At 41.8% G+C, this 24,914-nt stretch overlaps 1 protein-coding gene across 4 annotated transcripts in view; it reads left to right on the forward strand.

Annotated features, from left to right (window-relative positions):
- ARHGAP31 (Rho GTPase activating protein 31) overlaps positions 1–24,914 on the forward strand; it is a 133,797-nt gene that overhangs the window by 67,860 nt on the left and 41,023 nt on the right. For 3 of the 4 annotated variants that reach the window (XM_075197382.1, XM_075197384.1, XM_075197383.1), the window contains exons 2-3: positions 7,573–7,675; positions 8,715–8,859. In XM_075197382.1, coding sequence (XP_075053483.1) covers positions 7,573–7,675; positions 8,715–8,859 — 248 coding nt within the window. Of the gene's footprint in view, positions 1–7,572; positions 7,676–8,714; positions 8,860–24,914 lie in introns of those variants that run through there. The other variant, XM_075197385.1, reaches the window with a different exon arrangement.

A 24,914-nucleotide genomic window follows, 5' to 3' on the forward strand; every position in this document is an offset into this window, starting at 1 on the left:
GCGGAGTGCGTACAGAGCGGTCACGAAGGCAGTCCGCGGCGATGTAACATGGTGGATATCTCTTCACCCCCCCCCCCCAATATGGGTTGGAGGAGAAATCCACAACATTCAGGTGCCATAATAGTTCAATTCAATTCCCCAACTATCTATAATCCTTTAGTAAATTCTGTTAATGAAGGCACTGCCGTGTGACCAGCATTATGGAGCTCACTATAGCATACCTCCCAATATTTGGGAATCTGCCATCGGAGCAAGGGGCATTGCTATGTCACGTTGGGGCAGAGCCATGTCACTATGGGCATTGCCACACATCCCGGAGGCATGCCTAGCACTTTTGAAGTGCCCTGTACCATCCTCCCCTCCACTACCCCCCAAACACCATTCGTTGCCGGCACCCGTTCAGCGCTGCTCTGCCGTCCACATTGAATGAATACAATGGATTCACTATGGGCATCTCCACTTTTCCTGTATAGAAGTAATGTGACCACATCTGGGACATTCTAGGAAAAAATAATGCAAGAAAAAAAAAAGTCTAAGGGCTAGATTTACTAAGCTGCGTGTTTGAAAAAGTGGGGATGTTGCCTATAGCAACCAATCAGATTCTAGCTGTCATTTTGTAGAATGTACTAAATAAATGACAGCTAGAATCTGATTGGTTGCTATAAGCAACATCTCCACTTTTTTCAAACACGCAGTTTAGTAAATCTAGCCCTTAGACTTGTCATATCGTATGTACTGTAACTGATTATAACATGCTTCTTTTGCTTTTGTAACTTCTTTATTTATTAAAAGCAATCCATAAACACTGTGTAAATATATATTAAAATCTAAAAAAGAACAAATCGTTCTTTTTGAATTTTAAATAGTCCACTTCCACCATGGTAAAGTTGGGACAATGGGCTACTGTGCATGATGATGTATTGGAGGTCAATCCGTGGTACGGCTAGTTGTGACTTGTAAAGATCCACATTGCGTGAAGGGGTTAATGTGTATAGGAGTGTAATAAGTGTATAATTCTACAGAGGAGGAGTCTCATGTTATTAGCGGGCAGCACGGTGGCTAAGTGGTTAACACTTCTGCCTCACAGCAGTGGGGTCATGAGTTCAATTCCCAACCATGGCCTTATTTGTGAGGAGTTTGTATGTTCTCCTCATGTTTGTGTGGGTTTCCTCCTGGTGCTCCAGTTTCCTCCCACACTCTAACAACATACTGGTAGGTTAATTGGCTGCTATCAAAAATTGAACCTAGTCTGTCTCTGTGTGTGTGTGTGTGTGTGTTAGGGGAACTTAGACTGTAAGCTCCAATGGGGAGGGGCTGATGTGAATGAGTTCTCTGTACAGCGCTGTGGAATCAGTGGGGCTATATAAATAAATGGGGATGATGATTAGTGATTGTCCTTTTGGTCAGGAGGGGACACTCATTCTTCCAGTAATTTGGGCAGCTGGCGCCCAGTGACTTAACATCTTGAAGTCTGTGACATGGACCCAATTTTCCTACTGACGTTTCTTCGCCCTGAGGCTCAGGGAGATCCATGAGGATGCTCCGGAGCTGGGTTTGGGGACTTCACATTGAAACCTCAGGGAAAGTACCGCCATGAGAACGGGAAGTTGCGGGCTGTCGGACAAGGGAGCGTAGACAAAGACAACAGACAGTTTTTGTTTGCTGTATCTCACACCTCCTGGAGTGCGGTGCGTGGACTTTATATGGAGCCGGCTTTAACCCATTGAGTGCTGGAGGGTTGGGCAAAATATTTAACTTGCCAGGCCAGGCTGATTTTAAAACCACATACATTGTTTTAGGCCTCTTTCCTATGAACGCGCCCTACACTCTAACTCTTAGGGCTAGATTTACTAAGCTGCGGGTTTGAAAAAGTGGGGATGTTACCTATAGCAACCAATCAGATTCTAGCTGTCATTTTGTAGAAGGTACTAAATAAATGACAGCTAGAATCTGATTGGTTGCTATAGGCAACATCCCCACTTTTTCAATCCCGCAGCTTAGTAAATCTAGCCCTTAGTGTCATTTTTAGATTTGGATCAGTTTTCCAATATGTATCACACTGAGAGCCAATGTCACGACTAATCTTAACTTAGGAAGCCATCGCTAAAAGAATGTCCTAAAAATGTGTAACATTCAATTCTAAAAAGGCTGAATTATCCTGAGTACATCGAAACCATATATGTTTCACTCACAACACGGATGGCCGACAAATCCTTTAAACAAAAGAATACGAACACGGAAAAGATTCATACAAAAACATCATCCATGAGAAAACATACAGATCTGCCAAAAAGTCCACTTGTAGAAGAAACTCCGCCTGTTTTCATATAAACCCCACCCCGTTCTGGCAAAATAGTAACAGAAGAAAGGTTTGAGAAAATCACACAGTCTACAGAAACCACTGTGCCACCCACTGCAGTCTACATAAACCATTGTGCCACCCACTACAGTCTACAGAAACCACTGTGCCACCCACTACAGTCTACAGAAAGCACTGTGCCACCCACTGCTGTCTACATAAACCACTGTGCCACCCACTGCAGTCTACAGAAACCACTGTGCCACCCAATACAGTCTACAGAAACCACTGTGCCACCCAATACAGTCTACAGAAACCACTGTGCCACCCACTGCAGTCTACATAAACCATTGTGCCACCCACTACAGTCTACAGAAACCACTGTGCCACCCACTACAGTCTACAGAAAGCACTGTGCCACCCACTGCAGTCTACATAAACCATTGTGCCACCCACTACAGTCTACAGAAACCACTGTGCCACCCACTACAGTCTACAGAAAGCACTGTGCCACCCACTGCTGTCTACATAAACCACTGTGCCACCCACTGCAGTCTACATAAACCATTGTGCCACCCACTACAGTCTACAGAAACCACTGTGCCACCCACTACAGTCTACAGAAAGCACTGTGCCACCCACTGCTGTCTACATAAACCACTGTGCCATCCACTGCAGTCTACAGAAACTACTGTGTCACCCACTGCAGTCTACAGAAACCACTGTGCCACCCACTGCAGTCTACAGAAACCACTGTGCCACCCACTGCAGTCTACAGAAACCACTGTGCCACCCAATACAGTCTACAGAAACCACTGTGCCACTTGCTGTGTTATAGGTGTTTCCACTTTAATATCAAATTTAGCCAACTCCTCCACCCCACCTTCCCCATAAGAGGTGATTTGTGCCGTTTCCTATCCTGGAATCCCTACCATTTGCACGGCCCCGGGACTGTATTAAGCGATCACCTTTGGCGCTACTTGCGTTCCCCCTCGAGAGAGATCTGGTGCAGCAGTGTTAATTAAAACCGGCTGTATATTGGAGGAGCACCCCACCAAAGTACTGTTATAGTAAAGGGAAGAGGACTGTTACATTCAGTGTTAGGGTGGGAAATCCCTTTAGCGTTTTTGCAGCTCAGAAATTACATTTTAGGGCATAAATTGTTTGTTTTTGCATAAACAATGTACAAGAAACATTGCGTGCTGCTGTATACAATGTACCAGACTGAAAGCTCTCAAAATATAAAGCCAAATGCCTATCTACGTGTACATACGTGGGCCACTGTTGGAATCACAAAAGCTGTTTATCCAGAAAGGTGCTGGAATGAATGTTGTCATCTCTCCGGGCAGCATTGCTGGTAGTAAGGAGGGCAGTCTGCTGGTTGTAGTGGGTATCATAGGTAGGAGGATGGTATTGTCTGTGAGGGGTGGACTTCACTAGCTGGTAGGTGGGGTTAGTCAGCTCGGCGGTGGTTGCCACACCACAGTTATTTTTTAATTCATTTTACTGATGCTAATACTTCTAATATAAAATGTTATTATAATATTTTTAACCTTTTTTTCATGTAACTCCCCATTGAACGTAGTAAGAAAAAAATGTGAATATTTAATGCACATTTAATGTCCCCCGAGCACGGTACCGTTTCCACCTTCTCCCCACTCACTTTGGAGCCGTTGTGTTCACTGGAGTTGACCTGTAGTGTAGAATGCAAAGCACAGTCTATGGTGACCCTGTGGACAATACATAGTCCAGTCCCTGGGTCCAAGTGTGACCCAATAGCCCATTCAATGTGGGTCAAATTTGCCCTATAGAGCCCACTCCCCGGGGAACATACAGAGTCTAGTTCCTGGTTATCAGTGTACCATAAAGAGTCTAGTTCCTGGTTATCAGTGTACCATAAAGAGTCTAGTTCCTGGTTGTCAGTGTACCATACAGAGTCTAGTTCCTGGTTATCAGTGTACCATAAAGAGTCTAGTTCCTGGTTATCAGTGTACCATACAGAGTCTAGTTCCTGGTTATCAGTGTACCATAAAGAGTCTAGTTCCTGGTTGTCAGTGTACCATACAGAGTCTAGTTCCTGGTTATCAGTGTACCATACAGAGTCTAGTTCCTGGTTATCAGTGTACCATAAAGAGTCTAGTTCCTGGTTATCAGTGTACCATAAAGAGTCTAGTTCCTGGTTATCAGTGTACCATACAGAGTCTAGTTCCTGGTGGTCAGTGTACCATAAAGAGTCTAGTTCCTGGTTATCAGTGTACCATACAGAGTCTAGTTCATGGTTATCAGTGTACCATAAAGAGTCTAGTTCCTGGTTGTCAGTGTACCATACAGAGTCTAGTTCCTGGTTATCAGTGTACCATACAGAGTCTAGTTCATGGTTATCAGTGTACCATAAAGAGTCTAGTTCATGGTTGTCAGTGTACCATACAGAGTCTAGTTCCTGGTTATCAGTGTACCATAAAGAGTCTAGTTCATGGTTATCAGTGTACCATACAGAGTCTAGTTCATGGTTATCAGTGTACCATAAAGAGTCTAGTTCATGGTTGTCAGTGTACCATAAAGAGTCTAGTTCCTGGTTGTCAGTGTACCATAAAGAGTCTAGTTCCTGGTTATCAGTGTACCATAAAGAGTCTAGTTCCTGGTTGTCAGTGTACCATAAAGAGTCTAGTTCCTGGTTGTCAGTGTACCATAAAGAGTCTAGTTCCTGGTTATCAGTGTACCATAAAGAGTCTAGTTCCTGGTTATCAGTGTACCATACAGAGTCTAGTTCCTGGTTATCAGTGTACCATACAGAGTCTAGTTCCTGGTTGTCAGTGTACCATAAAGAGTCTAGTTCCTGGTTGTCAGTGTACCATAAAGAGTCTAGTTCCTGGTTATCAGTGTACCATACAGAGTCTAGTTCATGGTTGTCAGTGTACCATAAAGAGTCTAGTTCCTGGTTGTCAGTGTACCATAAAGAGTCTAGTTCATGGTTGTCAGTGTACCATACAGAGTCTAGTTCCTGGTTATCAGTGTACCATACAGAGTCTAGTTCCTGGTGGTCAGTGTACCATAAAGAGTCTAGTTCCTGGTTGTCAGTGTACCATAAAGAGTCTAGTTCCTGGTTATCAGTGTACCATACAGAGTCTAGTTCCTGGTTATCAGTGTACCATAAAGAGTCTAGTTCCTGGTTGTCAGTGTACCATAAAGAGTCTAGTTCCTGGTTATCAGTGTACCATAAAGAGTCTAGTTCATGGTTGTCAGTGTACCATAAAGAGTCTAGTTCCTGGTTGTCAGTGTACCATAAAGAGTCTAGTTCCTGGTTATCAGTGTACCATAAAGAGTCTAGTTCATGGTTGTCAGTGTACCATAAAGAGTCTAGTTCCTGGTGGTCAGTGTACCATAAAGAGTCTAGTTCCTGGTTGTCAGTGTACCATAAAGAGTCTAGTTCCTGGTTGTCAGTGTACCATACAGAGTCTAGTTCCTGGTTATCAGTGTACCATAAAGAGTCTAGTTCATGGTTGTCAGTGTACCATAAAGAGTCTAGTTCCTGGTTGTCAGTGTACCATAAAGAGTCTAGTTCCTGGTTGTCAGTGTACCATAAAGAGTCTAGTTCCTGGTTGTCAGTGTACCATACAGAGTCTAGTTCCTGGTTATCAGTGTACCATACAGAGTCTAGTTCCTGGTTATCAGTGTACCATAAAGAGTCTAGTTCCTGGTTGTCAGTGTACCATAAAGAGTCTAGTTCCTGGTTATCAGTGTACCATGAAGAGTCTAGTTCCTGGTTGTCAGTGTACCATAAAGAGTCTAGTTCATGGTTATCAGTGTACCATACAGAGTCTAGTTCCTGGTTGTCAGTGTACCATAAAGAGTCTAGTTCCTGGTTATCAGTGTACCATAAAGAGTCTAGTTCCTGGTTGTCAGTGTACCATAAAGAGTCTAGTTCCTGGTTATCAGTGTACCATAAAGAGTCTAGTTCCTGGTTGTCAGTGTACCATAAAGAGTCTAGTTCCTGGTTGTCAGTGTACCATAAAGAGTCTAGTTCCTGGTTATCAGTGTACCATAAAGAGTCTAGTTCCTGGTTATCAGTGTACCATAAAGAGTCTAGTTCCTGGTTATCAGTGTACCATAAAGAGTTTAGTTCTTGGTTATCAGTGTACCATAAAGAGTCTAGTTCCTGGTTATCAGTGTACCATAAAGAGTCTAGTTTCTGGTTGTCAGTGTAGCATAAAGAGTCTAGTTCCTGGTTGTCAGTGTACCATACAGAGTCTAGTTCCCGGTTGTCAGTGTACCATAAAGAGTCTAGTTCCTGGTTGTCAGTGTACCATAAAGATTCTAGTTCCTGGTGGTCAGTGTACCATACAGAGTCTAGATCCTGGTGGCCAATGTACCACACAGAATCCAGTCCCTGGGAGCCATGTGTAGATCCCATTCCCTGGTGGCCACAGTATAATGCAGTGCATCTGAATTTTAACTGCATTTTAATGGTGTCTGAAGGATATAGGTCAGTGTAGGATCTGCATACAATGGGTGCCCCTGACGCTGGGATGCAGGCTTAAATGTTTTGATCAAAATATGAACCAATACCTCATGTTTACATTTTTCTAGATACACACAGATATTCAGTGTTAAGGATAAATGTACAGTACAATGCAGAGCCTATTCCTTGGTGTCTGGTTATAGTTTATAGTTTACTGCTCTCTTTAATGACTCAGGCCCTACATCTGTAATGGGTAACATACAGGGTTGTACAAGGCATTTTCATTGTTTTAAAATGTTTTTTTTTTTAATGTTGTGTAATATAATTTGTCTATTTACACGTATAACTGCTAGGATGTCATTACTGTAGAGTCTTGGGACTGTGTAGTAATATGGGGATCATTTTAGCCCACAACAATTGTTTTTGATTTTTTTTGGCTTTGCAGGATTGAGCGGTGATTTTTAATGTGCGGTTGGCCTATGAATATGATTGAAAAGTGTTGCAAAATATTCTCATTAATAAAACAAACGTCATATTAATGCATGATGCAAATCCTCATGGTGTTTAAAATAGTAAATAAAAAACTGCTCCGTACATCACAATAGTCCTGATTTTGGTAAAACAGTCTTGGATTTTGGTGTTACCAATAAGAAAGTGAGTGTTGCTTTGTAAGAATTTGTTAGTTGGGTGAATCTAGGCGTAGTTTGGATGGATCGTGGGTGGGGCTTATTTTGTCCTGATTTTCTGATAGGTGAACCTGTGGGACCCCGTTCCTCTCTGAGTGACCCCGTTTCCTTCTCTCTCTCTCCTCTAGTTCCCCTTGTGTTGAAGAGCTGCGCAGACTTCATCGAGAGCCACGGTGTTGTGGACGGGATCTACCGGCTATCTGGGGTGACGTCTAATATACAGAAACTGAGGTACTTTCGCTATTTTTCGGATAAGACATAATCATACGGTTTGAACAGTTGCAGGTTTGCAAAAAGCCTAAAAATATTTAAAAAGCTGCAAATTAATAAAAGTTAATGAGGTTAAGTCAGTGGTCTCCGTGGACTGGTTGGTATGACGATGTTATTGTCCTCTGAGGATACACTGTAACAATGTAACTCCACTAATTAGGTATCACTACATGGGAATCCAAGTGACCTCATAACGCCCAATTAGCATGACCGCTATTCAGAGAGAATTGGATTCTAGTCATTTTTAATTATTTATAACTGGTAATTATATAGAGGATCGTGTCCTATTTATAAAAAACTTTTTTATTTTTTTTAGTTCCCTATTGTATGTTAATATATGTCAACTCTTTACACCAGAAATCTAGATCATATACAGAAGCCTCCAAAACCGACTACGTTGTTAGTCTCCGCACTATGCAAATGCTTTTTAGTTATGCTTTAAGAGAGGCTTAGATAGCAACCTCAGGCCTTTCAGCTGTTGTGGAACTAGAAGCCCCAGCATGCCTTGCCAGTCAGTAAATCTAGTAATTCCACAATAACTGGACAATCCCAGGAAGACATGCTGAGCATTATAGGGGGAACTTGAATCTCTACAACAACCACATAATACATGATGGGTCTTGTAGTTCTATAGTCACATGACAGTCGTAGATCCACAGGTTGCATGCTGGGACTTGTAGTTCCATACTCCCAGGACCGCCATAGAGCCACAGGTTGCATGCTGGAACTTGTAGTTCCATACTCCCAGGACCGCCATAGAGCCACAGGTTGCATGCTGGAACTTGTAGTTCCATACTCCCAGGACCGCCATAGAGCCACAGGTTGCATGCCTTAATACCACCAGTGTTTTTCTGTGTGTTATGAAGCCCCTATTACCCTACATTGTGCCTGTCTCACCCACTGCCATGGCTGATCTTGCAGGAGTCCACAAGCAGCAGCTTGTATATAAGGACCAGGCATGTCGCTCCCTCTCACCCCTTTTATGTCTGTGTTGTTGCAGGCAGGAGTTTGGCTCAGATCAATGCCCGGACCTGACGAGAGAAGTCTACCTCCAGGACATTCACTGTGTGGGGTCACTGTGCAAACTCTACTTCAGGGAGCTCCCTAATCCTCTGCTCACGTACCAGCTCTACACCAAGTTCACAGTAAGACCCCCCCCCCCCATCCAGCGCCCCCATCCAGCGCCCCCCAGCAGATTTGTTTTCAGAAAGATTCCACCAATGTCTTTGTTTGTATGCTCTTCTTCATGCCGGGTGAGGCTGTGATATGATCTCACGCTGGGTTTTCTCACTCTCTCTGAATCATATTTTTATTTAAAAAAACAAGCAAACACATTTTTGGTTGGGTTTTTTTCCAATCAAAAATAAATATTTACGAATCACATTCAAATATTTCACAAATTCACTATTTATTTTCTCTTCAGTATTTCTTTTTAACGTTATACTGTTACTTTGACCTTTTTATATACTCCATACTTGCCAACTCTCCCGGATTGTCCGGGAGACTCCCGCATTTTGCGAGAGTCTCCCGGACGAGTGTGGCAATCTCCCTGATAGGACGTGGGAAAAATTCAGTTTAAACGCCGCGATTCACCCGGAATCGCGGCGTTTAGCCCCGCCCCCGCTGTAAAATGACGCGATTCGCGTCATTCCGTCACGGGGGCGGGGCCAAAATGACGTGATTTCGCCGCCCCGCCCCCTGCACGCCCACGTCCCAGCCGGCATCTCCCGGAAAAAGAAAAATAAATGTTGGCAAGTATGATATACTCCTGTAGCTAATATGTAGGCCGTATACTAGTATCTGACAGCTATATAGTACACGGTTCATAAGTGGGTTATATCAATATTTGGACAGGAAGCACAGAAGGAAGATGAAGCAACGTAATTAGTGAAAGCTGCAGGAGGGCGCACAGACCAGTAAATTAAAGACATCTGAAGCTGAAAACTCCCTTTAACTTGTTTTCAATACCCCAGCAGACCCACACAATTGACCCCACGCCTTTATACAATCCTCTTGTATTGATGCTAATTCATACTTGCCAACTCTTCCAGAATGTCGGAGAGACTCCCGAAATTCGGGCTGGTCTCACGGACTCCGGGGAGAGCTGGCAAATCTCCCGCATCCCACAATTGCGGGGCTAAAATGACGCGATTCACTGTGAATGGCGCCAAAATGATGCAATTCACCCCCAATTCACTCCCCCCTCCCCCGCCCTCTAGACACGCCCCTCTCCCGGATACAACTTGCCAAAGGTAGGCAAGTATGTGCTTATGCTAATGTGTGTATCAATGGTAAGCTCATACTTGCCTGCTCCCCGGAAGACTCCCAAATTTCTCACCCTCCCGGACCCCCATCAGTTTCTTCGGAAGTGGGCGGGGCCTTGATGACTTGATTCTGTGTGTATCGCGCGATCGTGACTTCAGTCTCCCGCTAAGCCGGGATGGCGCAAATCACGTCGTCACTTGGATCTCACCTCCGGGATTTACCAGAGCTGAAGATCCAAAACAAACACGTAGGTTATAATTGATATCCACTTCACTGGTCATTAGGAAAACATGTTGCACCCTAAGCAAGATGTTAAACGTTATCTTGATTTTATAATTTATAATGTACGTAGGTGATATACTGTGCCATATATAATTTACAGTACAAGATATATTATCACCTATAAACAAATGACTGTATCTTGTAAAACTATAACAGATATTCATGTCATACTATTTTCTAATTCTATATATTGCATAAGAGACTAATATTTCAGTTCGAACTGCTGGCAGGTTTGTATGCATTCAATGTGTGTATTCAGACTCTTCAATGCAAAATCCCTGTTGTCCTTTATATATTTATATATAATGAGTTCTTACAGTTCTGAGCAGCTGTTCCTGAGGTTCATATTTATAGCTCTGGCATTTTAAAGCAACATTTCACGCTGAGCTACGCCCACAATCGCCTTCTTCTCTTTTATGTAAAGATTCTTCTTAAATATCATAGACCAAGCTTTCATTACTGTGCTTAACTAGTTACAGATCCTGGGAATCTCTCTTGTTCCAAATATTTATATATATATATATATATATATATATATATATATAATGTGTGTGACATGGTCATATTTCCAACGGAAGGTGGCGGTTGGCATTTTTGGCTTACGTTGGTATATGTTGGCTTCAACTCCCAGTCAACCCTCTAGCCCTGGCTTGGCTAACCTGTGGCACTCCAGGTGTTGTGAAACTACAAGTCCCAGCATACCCTTCCAGCAATAAGCTGCTATGTATTGGCAAAGCATGCTGGGACTTGTAGTTTCACAACACCTGGAGTGCCACAGGTTAGCCAAGCCAGCTAGCCAATGACATTTCTAAGCTATCGGCATCCATAAAACCAGTGTGACCAATAATGTATAAACTATTTTGCACAGTAAAACTTAAATCTCTTGAAATATGATTTTACGAGTATGAATGGAAGCAGCCATTTTGAGTTATCTGATGAAATCTACACAGGTCGCTATCTCCATAACGACTGCCCACCACCTTTGTATGGCGCACCTGGAGGAAAGTGGTCTCAGAGGGGTAGATTTGTAAAAACTCCTTAAAAGAGAAAGTGGAGATGTTGCCCATAGCAACCAATCAGCTGTCATTCTCTAGAATGTCCTAGCGAAATGATAGCTGGAATCCGATTGGTTGTTATGGGCAACACCTCCAATTTTTATGTCTAGTAATCTTGATAGTGTATTGTTTTTACCATTTTTGTCTAAACCAGCTTTTATAACAATAAATAAATAAAAGACTACTTATTTAAAAATGCTACCAGACAGAAAGCACTTTATGTCACAAAAAAAAACCTATATACAATTTACTCTGATACCCTAACAAATGAAAAGTTATTGTCGATTAACCAGCACATAGGAACAATTCTAAAATGTGTCTGGTCACCAAGTTTTGAAGTTCACTGATCACTGAATCCAAAACTTTAATTTCTCTACTACTTTTTGGAAAAAAATTAAATATCAAGGTAAGTACTTTTTAAGCATGCATCTTACAATATTTTTTCTTCGCTATCCATCTTATCTCCTTTTCAAAAGCTCTATATTTAGCAAACAAAAATGGCTGCCAGACACAGTCGGTCTGTTACACAGACACAGGCTCACAGCTTTCAGCTTGTTATGTGATGGCAAAGGGGGGAGAAGGAGGGTGTCACAGTGCAGGCAGAGCTCAGAGGGACGTTTCAAAGCCTCTCTGCTCACCACATCATGTGCCATGTGACTGTGGTTGCCATGGTAGTCCAGAATCATAAAACATTAATAGCAGCCTGAAGAAAAAAAGACACGGGGAAATAAGGAAATACCAATATTCTTCTTATAGCCTGCCACAGTGATTTATGTTAAAAAAAAAAAACATACTTCATATTTTCATGGGATTGCTGCGCTAATATTCAAATTGTTATTTACAGGAATAACATATGAAGATTCGAAAGATACATTATTATTAACATTTACTTAACTAGCACCTTCATATTCCGTAGCGCTTGTATCTGCAAGTAATCTCTTGCAATTCCTTCTGACTTGCGCCGCTAGGGATGCTGGGTAATTGTTTGGCAGCTGAAGTATAATCGATGTTACTAGTTTTTTTTTCCCCGGTTTTCGGGAAAATTTTACCTTGATTGGGAAATCTACAGCAAATACCTATTATTCTAACTTATTGTAATATTTTAATTTGAGTTTATGTTACTGATGATGGCGCTACAGTCACGTGACAGGACGGTTCCGCGGTCTGTAAACATCCGCTGAAGATAAACTTTATTGACAGTAAAAGGAACAGTGTTCTCCCCAGAAAATGTTGCCAGCCAGGAGGCATTAGGAAGTAGCTGGGTGGGGACTAGCCAACAGTAAAAATCCATTCATGGCTTGGATCCAGGAGGTGAGGAACCTCTGAAGACCGGAGAAGACGGAGGGGTAGAGCGGTACCGAGCGGACTCCAGCGTTTTAACTGCATAGGGAAATTTACCAGGAATTTTGCATTTCTGACCAGGAATTTCCAGGAAATTCGAGTTTGAAAGACTTTCCAGAATCTGACATTGAAAACACAGAGTATAATATCTATTTCTACTCCATCCAGAGACAGTGTCAGATCAGGTTTCAGTCCATCTGGACTCCAGATCTTGGCACTGATTCTTGTGATGGGGATTTTCTCTAGTCAGCCAGGATCTTGAAGAGGTTACAGTAATTTAGATGCAGCTATGACAGTTTTGGGTTCTTGACATGTGGACGTTAATAAAACCGTTTAACTGCAGGGGAAGGTTTAAGATGTGAGCACGCTGGGCTTTATGTCTTTTGTTCATTGTGAAAGGGAAACAAAAATGAATGCTGTGTATGTGCAAACTAAGGACCTGATTATTGGTTAGCCACAAAAATTGACATATAACGGGTGTATATTGGGTAGTAATTTAAAACACAAGGCATTGATGGTGCCATAGTAATGATACACCCTATTAGCCCCGCAGCGTAAGGTCCCAATGTCATAGCATCAACCAGACTGTTCGCCATGAGGCTTAGAGACATAGGGGAAGTGGCTCTGCCAAAAACATGACCCCCCCAGCCCCTCCCTCCAACCCCTCAAACATAACCAGCCTTGTGCAGAATACCCCTGGGGCTCGAACTGACACCCCTGGCACTGTGGGTACCAGAGTAATAGTGAAAAGCAAAATATATATCATTAAATACTCTGGGGAACTACAAGGCCCAGCAAGCACTGGCAGCCATGAACTGCATGTGAACTGCAAAGCTGGGGTATTTTTAAGAAAGGGGGAGCTGAGGGTAGCCTAGCATTTCAGAAGAGCTAGGCACGCTCCAAGGTCACGTGACCATGCCCGGACTTTTATTGCTATGCAGAAAAAAATGGTCAAGTTGAGCATTCTGCATAAGCGAAAAACGGTGTTTACCTATCACATAGTGCAAAATGCATTATGTAATAAGTAAATAAAAAATAAGTCACTTTAAATAATTTTTAGATGACACCCCCCCCCCTCCTATTTCCAATAAGCACAACAGTTGGGTTTCCATGCCATGATTAGCGCAGTTCTAGGGAAATCTTCGCAGTGAGGGGTGTGGCAGCGTTAAAATGATTATGGTTTAATTTCTTCTTTTATGTTGTGAGAATATAAAATAATTGTGTGGACTATCCCACCCCATAGTAATTCCATCTTCATAAACTCACCCATCTCCCATCAATCACAGACCTTCGTGTTGTTTGATGGTATTAGGGTCTGCGTAGTCCGAGTGTGTTATACCAGCGCCTATCTGTGATATCCAGCGTGTATCCAGCGATGTTTACACTTGACATTCAGAACATTCCTGGTTTCTCTGCCTTCTCTATCCTGGCCTGGAGTCTGTGCCAGCTTGGCACCTCACCATATATCTGTCTCTGGACACACAGTCCAAGATACACTCATAAATAATATAGTCATTAGGGCTTAACGACCTCACACACTGCGGGGAAGTGAGAAATGAAACCAATCTATTCACGTACTAATCCAAAGCCTGCTCTGAGTACTTGGGCGAAATGCAGATCGGAGTTACAGTAATAAGCCAATCAAAATGAATGCAAAAGGGTGGGAAAAAGATTAGGTCCCTCTCAATGCCAGGGGTCTGCGCCAAATTCACATTTATAGACCTTTCCCTCTTTATCATTTTTACGTTTTCTTTTTACTTTACCCAAACAAACTTTATATTGTCGTTTTGTGAGGAGCAAATGGGACTTTCGTTTCATTGGTACCATAGTCGACTAAATGTTTTTAATTTATGAATAATCGAAGAGGGGGTGAAGGGATTTTTTTAAAAACTTTTTTCTGTCTCGTGTTTTAATGATTTATTTTTACTTTTTTATTATTATTTTGTAGTAAAACCTATTGTGGCTGGATCACGTAGTGCACCGCTGTATATCATTGCAAATGTTGTTTTTTTATATTGTGTTATATTTCTGTGAAGGATGTTGTATTTCTGTATAGTAAATGTGTTTCTAATGTATTATGCCAGTCTAGAGGAAATCTATTTTGCTGAAGGCAGGAAATGCTAAGTAAGTCTTTTCATCTCAGACGGGACAAACACCTGCACAGCATGAGGTCGTTACCTGTTGTCATGTCTTGTTAAAAAGATAGACGAACTACAAAAATAATGCAACCAGCACGGATGAGTGTGAGTAATGCTATGGGGACTCACACAGAGCGCAGCAAAAGACATGACAGGACGTACAACGAAGTCAGACTGTAAACAGACGTGGGACAATAGGTAGAGGACCCTGCCCGCGAGAGCTTACATTCTAGAGGGAAGGGTGAGAGACAGTAGGACCAGCTGGGAGAAAATGGAGATGGCAGGTGAGGAAGAGGAGGTGATGGATAGAATGGTTAAGAGGTGGTAGGATAGGCGAGGTTGAATAGGTCAGTTTTGAGTGAACGTTTGAAGGACTGAAGGTTGGGGGAGAGTCGAGTGAGGTAGGGTACAGAGTTCCAAAGATTGGGGACAGTACGGCAGAAGTCTTGGAGGCAAGCATGGGAGGAGGTAATGAGAGGGGAATTGAGGCAGAGAGCGGAGTGACCGGGTAGGTATGTACCTCGAGACAAGGTCAGAGATGTAAGGGGGAGAAGTGTTGGTAAGGGCTTTGTAAGAGAGGGTAAGGAGCTGGAACTGAATTCTGAAATGGATGGGGAGCCAATGAAGGGATTTACACATAGGAGGAGCAGAAGAGGTGCTGTGGTAGAGGATGATATGCCTGTAAGGATTGACGGTCAAAAATGGGAGAGTCAGGAAGGCCAATGAGAAGGAGGTTGCAATAGTCGAGACAAGAAATGATGAGTGAATGGACCAGGATGTTGGTTGCTTCCTGAGAGAGGAAGGGACATACTTTTGTGATGTTATGCAGGAGTAAGTGGTAGAATTTGGTGATGGACTGGATATGAGAGGTAAAGCTGAGGGCTGAATCAAGGGTGACTCCAAGGCTTGGATGACAGGAGAAAGAGTGCTATTGTCAACCAAGAGGAAGATATTGGGAGGGATAGTGACATTGGCGGGAGGAAAGATGAGGAGCTCGGATATGGAGATGTTGAGTTTCAGGAAGCGCTGTGACGTCCAGGTAGTTAAAGCTGAGAGACCGCTAGATACCTTGGTTAGGAAGGCGGGAGAGAGATCAGGGGAGAGAAGATAGATTTGCGTGTCATCAGCATAGAGGTGTATTGGAGGCCAAATGATTGAATGAGTTCACCGAGACAGGTGGTGTAGAAAGCGAAGAGTAGAGGGCCAGAGACAGAGTCTTGTGGGACTCCAATAGAAAGGGGAAGAGAGGGGGGGTCAGAAGCAGACATGCTAATAGAGCGGCCAGTGAGGTAGGAGGCAAACCAGGTGGGAGCTGTTTTGTGAAGATCTATGGAGTGCAGGTTGGTGAGGAGAAGAGAATGATGGACAGTGAGAGAGGTCGAGGTGTATGAGAAGGGAGAAGTGACCTTTGGACTGAGAGTTGCAGTTTAACATTATTTATTCTGCATCATGTATGCAATTCTCAGTATCTGTTCATACTCTGTGTGTACGGACAGCTGCACAGTTCCACTTCGCGTGTTCTGTATCCTGGGTACAAATCTGTTTGGTTTCTTATTCTGTATATTCTATACATCTTAACTACCAGACCCATCTCCTTCTCTCATAGTGTCTCAAACATTAATTACAAAGTCTTCCGCCTGTACCCCTATCTCTGTCACATCCTTCGCAGTAATCTCCTTTTACTCTCCGTACTTTATAGGGAGAAGCGCGGTCTGTAATTAGACTCTTGCGGATTGTGTTTCATTGACAACAGCTGGGGTTGACACCAGAGACACTAGCTATATTTATTATATATAATATCTTTCTACACTGGTCTTGTTTGCCAACTTTGTAAATAACTTGTAATAAGATGAAAGAAGGGTGGACTAATCCTGTATTATACATGACACCGCCAACTTAGGGGTAGATTTACTAAAGCTCCTAAAGGGAATAGTGGAGATGTTGCCTATAGCAACCAATCAGATTCCAGCTATCGTGTTCTAGAATGTAAAGATAACTGATAGCTAAAATCTGATTGGTTGCCATGGGCAACACCTTCACTGTTTCATTTTAGAAGATTTAGTAAATCTACCGCTTACAATGTAAAGGATTTAGTGCACAACAAGAGCTGGTCAGGTTGATGGTAATTCTGGTGAGTGAACGTATAGAAAGGAGCCTATATCCGAAATTCAGAGATTAACCCCCGACAGCTAACGCCCTCTGAAGATGCGTTTTCTGTTCTATCCAATAGGGAGGGCATCGCAGGAGAAGGATCTGCAGGTCCCTCCATGGCAGGCTTCTCCTCCTACCCATCGCAAATTGGCCAAGGCCATTAGAACCTGGTAGTAAAGTAAAATTGTGATCGCTTTACTATAGATATTTCGTCGATACTGAAATATTTTAAGTGGCAGTACTGATGCATTAATAGTAAATCTTATAGGCACATTAGTTTAACTTTTGCAATTACATTTCATGTATAATAATTTTTTTATTTTTATTAAAGTACAGAACCTTCTAGTACATTGTGAATCTGGCAACTGGGGTCGTCTTTCAATGCCCCAGGGGTCTGGCCACTCCCAGTGTTCCCATGCCGGGAAGTATGCCTAATGTGTGCAAGGTTATTCAAACCTGTAAAATCACTCAGTAATATAATTGTTCCATTACTCCTTACTGTAGTTCTCCTGTAATAAAGCTCTGACACCAGGGAGACTGTCTCAGGGGGACGTAGGTCGACGTGTAGCTCATGTCTGTGTCATTCTGCAAGATACGAAACTTGGCCGCTTACAAGACGAATGACACGTTCTCCGCCGCGCAGGACCCCTCCATCGCGGGCTCTGAAGACACTTTCCTTCTCCAGAAAACCCCAGAATCCTATTAAGGGCTATGAAAACAATGGTTCTGATATTTTAACACCAGAAAAATAAACACACTGTAAATGCATTTGGCCTTGTTCCTTGGCTGACCGAGACCTGTTTTCATTTCAAAGTCTCAGAGGAACATGGAGGATGTAATGAGCAACACAGCCCAAAATATAAGCGGTTCCACTAAGAAAAGGCTCATTGTAACATTTATAATTATATGTTCTATACCACAATAGAAGTTAATGTATGTAAATTACTTATTTATCTATCTATCTATCTATCTATCTCTCTATCTATCTCTCTATCTATCTATCTATCTATTTCATATCTATCTATCTATCAATCTATCTCATATCTATCTATCTGTCTATCTATCTATCTATCTATCTATATCATATCTATCTATCTATCAATCTATCTCATATCTATCTATCTATCTCATATCTCTCTATCTATCTGTCTATCTATCTATCTATCTATCTATCTATCTATATATCTATCTATCTATCTATTTCATATCTATCTAGCTATCTATCTCATATCTATCTATCTATCTATCTATCTATCTATCTATCTATCTATCTATCTATCTCATATCTCTCTATCTATCTCATATCTATATATCTATATATCTATCTATCTTCACATATTTTAAGTTGCCCACACAGAGCCTAAATGATCTTCAGACGCACACTAATGATTGCAACGCCATATAATTAATATCCAAACACAAATGACACTTACGACAGCCTGCGACTTAATGGAGGGAAGAGGTGAGCGGACGTTGGCAATGTACAGTAAGGGTGCGTCGGGGGTGTTTCTGACACGGATGCGGCACCAGCTATAGGGCAGGTGTTAGTCCTGACTGACACAGCATAGTTTTTGTATTACAAATAAATGTATGCATGCCAATAGCATGCACAGAACAAGTGTATACAAGCACTATTAAATGCAATGTATGTACAGTTTACGGTAGGAACATCCTGGTTCATATATACAATGTAAAAAAAATGACATAGTAAATAATGATAAAAACACATATTTTTATTATTGATAGTATTATGAATTGTTAATTTATTTCGTAAAATGTTTTTGCTGTCTTCATATTGCACATATCCGGGCGTGTATACTGCAGTCCGTTCTGTCTGTTAACATGCGGCAAGTAACGTTTACATTCAAAGCGAAACGCGTCTGTAGATCTGTTCGGAATTTAAATACGGATGGAATTACAAGTGCTGTACTCGTCTTTCAACCGCGAGTTGTGTGCGCACTCAAATCAGGCCCACAATGTGCAAATATGATTTGTAATTATATTTATGCAATTTCTCCCTCCCTACGTGGGGTCATATTACTCACTGATTTGCTTCTTTAGTGTTTTTTCTGAACGGTTAGATCACCGTTTTCCACAGAATTATTCTGATTTTTTAATTTGCGTTAATGAATTGAGTTTGAGCCAAGTGATTTGTAAATATAGTGGCATGAACTTAATACATGATGATTTACAGGCAAGTAGATAATCAAATGTCAAACAGATTCAACGAGTAAAGACAGTAAATATCTACTCACGTCAATGGCGTACACGTGGTAAATACAATACAGAACGCAAATCTATGCAACTTCCAAACACAGACTATCCCCGATATATACATGTGTAGCCTTAAGCCAACGCAAAATAGCACATTGAGGTATCCAAAAACTCTTGGGTCACCATACGCACTCCTTACGGCGATCCCCAGCGTTTTAGAGGAAGCACTGAAGGAGGCAGCTGAGAAAACCCTTCGCCCATCTGTGACCGGATGGAGCACCTATGCCACCTTGTCTGTTGTTGCTGGGAACCGGCTGGGCTTACTTTGCCACCGTTTCCTTTCGTTATCCCAAATGCGCCTTCTTGCTGCAATAGTAGGGGCTTACACGTGCTGCCACCACTGGACTCCTTAGTACTGTGTTTCTTCTAGGTATTTAATGCTGCAAGTGTATTGCGTTACTGGAGTACCTGGGCTGGTACTCCTGACCTCTTACTATGGATCAGGGAAGCTGTGGATGGATCCCCCCTGGCCTATCACATTGACCAGGGCTGCAGGGTAGCAGGCAGAGTGGTGGTACCGGAAAAGCTGGGTCCAACCTCAGAAACAGCCAGAGAACAGATTAGATTTGGGATCTAATCTGCAGGTCACAGGAATACAGCAATATTGAAGATGTTTCCAAGCAGGTCTTTGAAGCAAGATGTTTATTTGCTCTCACACTGGTTGAATGTACCAGTGATCAGGTCAGATGAAATCAGAAGAACATTTCAGTGTACAAGACAGTGCTTTTTATACTGATTTGGAAACAGGCTATTTTTATAATTAGGATGCAATGATTTTTACACAAACATGGATTTACATGCATTGCAAAGCCAACAATATTTACACTTATTTATGAAATTCTAGAGACGCTGTGATGTCCTGCATCACATGCTTTTCACAATGTTCAGAAAGGTTTGAACACTCTGGACAAAAGGTCACACAGTAAGGACTCCCTGCTGGGCCTTTGGCCAGAGCAGGCATTTGACACTTCATCACAAAACATTTCCTGCTATCAGACATATGCCTATTTGGAGGTTTCCACTAGCAACCTTACAAACCCCAAACAATGACACTTCCATACAAAACACATCCCAATGTAACATGATAAGTGCATCTCAAATTATATATTGGTGCCTGCACCTCTGATTGAAATACATTTCTACAATAAATTATTTCCACATGATCCAGCCACAGATAAGTTATTTATCAGTGATCCAGTCACACCATCCATTACCATTTAGTACATTAATCATGACATTTGTTGAGACTTCCTAGAACAGAAAAGTCTTTGCTGTTTACATGCAATATTTAGTACCCCGCTGCTAGTCTCAGAGGCATCAAATATAATAAAGAAAACCGCTAGATAGTTCTTTAAGGAGTGTAAAATGTGCTGACTAAGCAGCATCTAAAGGCCAAGTGTTTCAGATTACCCGAATCCTAGTAGATAAAAGCTTGAGTAAATTTTATTACAGACTGTTTGTATTGACCCAAAAGAACCTCCGCTTTTATCTCGTTAAATAAATAATGTGCGTTGCCTATGGAAGTGGTAAAAAAAACAAAACACTGCACATAAATCGGAGAACACAGCTTTGTGGTTTAGCATAAAATTCGTATTAAAATGCAATTTAACTTGGGCAGCCGTAATGGTAATGGGTTTAAAGTAGCAAGTTATTTTAATAGCAAATTGAAAACCTTACAGTATGTAAAGTAACAAAGCATCTTGCACGGGGCACTGTAATATAAACACAATGTACATAGCTGCCAGAGTAGAATACTTCACAGATTATTGCCCGTTGGCTTAATGTGACACACGGTTACTGTGCTACAGTATTGCAGTGTGCGCAGTGCGATGCAGGAAGTGTAGGTTAGAGTGCAAGTACATAGAGCCCAGTGTGCGACAAACGCGGCACACAGCCAAGGGTTTAACTATGGCTGATATGAGGCCCGCGGCTAGGGGGGGGGGGGGGGGGGGGGCACCTTCCCCGTTAAAGCCCCATGTAACATAGTAACATAGTAACATAGTTGATGAGGTTGAAAAAAGACACCAGTCCATCAAGTTCAACCTATTTTGGATCTCCTGCGATCCTGCACTTATATTTGAAATTAATCCAGAGTAAGCAACCGCCAATCTGTTTCAATTTTGAAAATCCCCCCAGACTCAATATTGCAATCCAATTTTTACCCTATATCCACTATTATCCTTTATTTTAAATTAACGGTCGTATCCCTGGATACACCTTTCCGCTAAAAATTTGTCTAACCCTTTCTTAAACATATCTATTGACTCTGCCATCACAACCTTCCCTGGCAATGAATTCCATATCTTGACTGCCCTTACTGTAAAGAACCCCTTCCTTTGCTGGTTGTGAAATTTCCTCTCCTCTAACCTTAGGGGATGACCACGTGTCCTGTGTATAGTCCTTGGGGTAAAAAGTTCCCATGAAAGCTCTCTGTATTGACCCCTAATGTATTTGTACATAGTAATCATATCTCCCCTTAGACGCCTCTTTTCTAAAGTAAACATGCCTAAACTGGCTAACCTTTCCTCATAACTTAATGACTCCATACCCTTTATCAATTTTGTCGCCCTTCTCTGAACCCTTTCTAGTTCCAAATTATCTTTTTTATAGAGTGGTGCCCAGAACTGTACTGCATATTCAAGATGAGGTCTTACCAATGATTTATACAGTGGCAAAATTACACTGTCTTCCCTTGCATCTATGCCCCTTTTTATGCATGCCAATACTTTGTTTGCCCTTGCAGCTGCTGCTTGACATTGGGCACTATTGCTAAGTCTACTGTCTACGAGCACTCCCAAATCCTTTTCCATTATAGATTCTCCCAAATTAATTCCATTTAATTTATAGATTGCGTTCTTGTTTTTGATCCCTGAATGCATAACCTTACATTTATCTGTGTTAAACCTCATATTCCATTTAGCCGCCCAATCCTCCAGTTTATTTAAGTCTCTCTGTAGAGAAGCTACATCTTGCTCTGATTTTATTACCTTACAGAGTTTAGTGTCATCTGCAAAAATAGAAACTTTACTCTCTAAACCATCACCAAGGTCATTAATAAATATATTAAAAAGGAGTGGTCCCAGCACGGAACCTTGAGGAACTCCACTTAAGACCTTTGACCAATTAGAAAATGTTCCATTTATCACAACTCTCTGTTCCCTATTCTCTAACCAGTTTTCGATCCAAGTACAAATTTTGATTTCTAGACCCAGTTCCCTTATTTTGTAAACCAACCTCTTGTGTGGCACTGTATCAAAGGCCTTTGCAAAATCTAAGTAGACCACATCTACTGTCCTGCCCTGGTCTAAGTTCCCACTAACTTCCTCGTAGAAACTAATTAGATTAGTTTGACATGACCTATCCCTCACAAATCCATGTTGATTCCCACTAATAATTTTATTGCGTACCAAGTAATCCTGAATACTGTCCCTTAAAATACCTTCCAGTAGTTTCCCCACTATTGATGTCAGGCTTACAGGTCTATAATTCTCTGGTTGTGATCTCGTCCCCTTTTTAAACAACGGCACCACATCTGCTATTCGCCAATCCCTTGGTACTGAGCCTGATGAGATTGAATCTCTGAAAATTAAGAATAGCGGTCTAGCTATTTCCGAGTTTAATTCCATAAGGACCCTTGGGTGTATGCCATCTGGACCTGGAGCTTTATTTATCTTAATATTCTTCAGTCGCCTTTGGACTTCTTCCTCTGACAACCAAGTATTAATTAATGGCATGGTTTCATTTCCATTTTTATGTATTACTCCTGCCATTTGTTCCTCTCTGGTAAATACTGAAGAAAAGAACGTGTTTAATATCTCTGCTTTTTCCTTAGTATCATTTATCAATTCACCCATCTCACTTCTTAGTGGTCCTATATTATCTTTTTTAATCCTTTTGCCATTTATATACTTAAAAAACTTTTTGGGGTTTGTCTTACTTTCTTTTGCAACGTGCCTTTCATTTTCTAATTTAGCCAATCTAATTTCCTTTTTGCATGTTTTATTACATTCCTTGTACCTATGGAAGGACTCCTCTGACCCTTCAGACTTAAACAATTTAAATGCACGCTTCTTCCTTTGCATTTCTTCCCTTACCTTTTTATTTAGCCACATTGGTTTAGACTTAATTCTTTTACATTTATTTCCTATAGGAATGAACTTATACGTGTATGTTTCCAACAACATTTTAAAGACAGCCCACATTTCTTCTGTATTTTTTCCTTCAAAGGCTTTGTCCCAGTCTATGCTCTTTATAGACTCCTTTAGCATATTAAAATTTGCCTTTTTAAAGTTTAAAGTCCTAGTTGATCCCTTATACTGTTGTTTCTGGAAACTAATTTCAAATGAGACCATATTATGATCACTGTTTCCCAAGTGCTCCTTTACTTGAATATTTGATATTACGTCTACATTGTTTGTTATTACTAGGTCCAGTATAGTCCGGTTCCTAGTTGGTTCCTCAACTAATTGGGACATGTAATGGTCTTTTAGCGTGCTCAGAAACCTATTTCCCCTAGCTGTACCGCAGGTCTCAGTACTCCAATCAATGTCCGGATAATTAAAATCCCCCATAATTAAAATTTGACCTAGTTGTGTAGCCTTTTCAATTTGCTGTAGAAGTTGGGCTTCCTCAATCGTACTAATATCTGGCGGTTTATAGCATATCCCTATCAGAAACTTCTCTGAACTTTTTCCTCCGCTGGATATTTCCACCCACAATGCCTCTATATTATCACCAATATTCTCGTATATAACTTCCTGAATACTTGGTTTTAATTCTGGCTTAATATAAACACATACTCCTCCTCCCCTTTTATTTACCCTATCCCTCCTGAAGAGAGAATAGCCTTCCAAGTTGACTGCCCAGTCATGTGTATCATCCCACCAGGTCTCAGTAATACCTATAATATCATACTGCTCATTCATTGCTACTAGTTCTAACTCCCCCATTTTACCTGTCAGGCTTCTTGCATTTGCAAGCATACACTTAAGTCTATTGCCTCCCTTAGGTATTTCTTTTAGCTTTAAAAAGGGCCGCTCCTTATCGGCTATGCTTCCCTTTCCCCCCTCTCCACCCCCTTTACTCTTGTTAAATTCCTCCTTACTACTCTCAATGTCTATCCCATAAATACTTGCTTGCCCCTCCCCCCCGGAGCCTAGTTTAAAATCTCCTCCAACCTTCTAACCATCCTCTCCCCTAGCACTGCAGCCCCCTCTTCATTCAGGTGCAATCCATCACGACAATAAAGATGGCAACTGACTGAGAAATCAGCCCAGTGCTCTAAGAATCCAAAACCCTCCTTCCTACACCAATCTTTTAGCCACGCATTAACCTCCCTAATCTCCCGCTGCCTCCCTGGACTAGCGCGTGGCACAGGTAGTATTTCCGAAAATACTACCTTGGATGTCCTTGCCTTAAGTTTGCGACCTATGTCCCTGAAATCATTCTTTAGGACACCCCTTCTTCCTCTAACTCGGTCATTGGTGCCAACATGCACCAAAACCGCTGGGTCATTCCCAGCCCCTCCCAACAATCTGTCCACCCGATCCGCAATATGCCGAGCCCGAGCACCCGGGAGACAACACACTGTTCGGCATGCACGGTCCCGGTAACAGATTGCCCTATCTACCTTCCTAATAATTGAATCCCCTACCACCACAATCTGCCTGGGTCCCTGAGTAACTTTGGTCCCCT

This window comes from Mixophyes fleayi, chromosome 2 (assembly GCF_038048845.1).
Source record: "Mixophyes fleayi isolate aMixFle1 chromosome 2, aMixFle1.hap1, whole genome shotgun sequence".
In the NCBI taxonomy this organism is placed as follows: Eukaryota; Metazoa; Chordata; class Amphibia; order Anura; family Limnodynastidae; genus Mixophyes; species Mixophyes fleayi.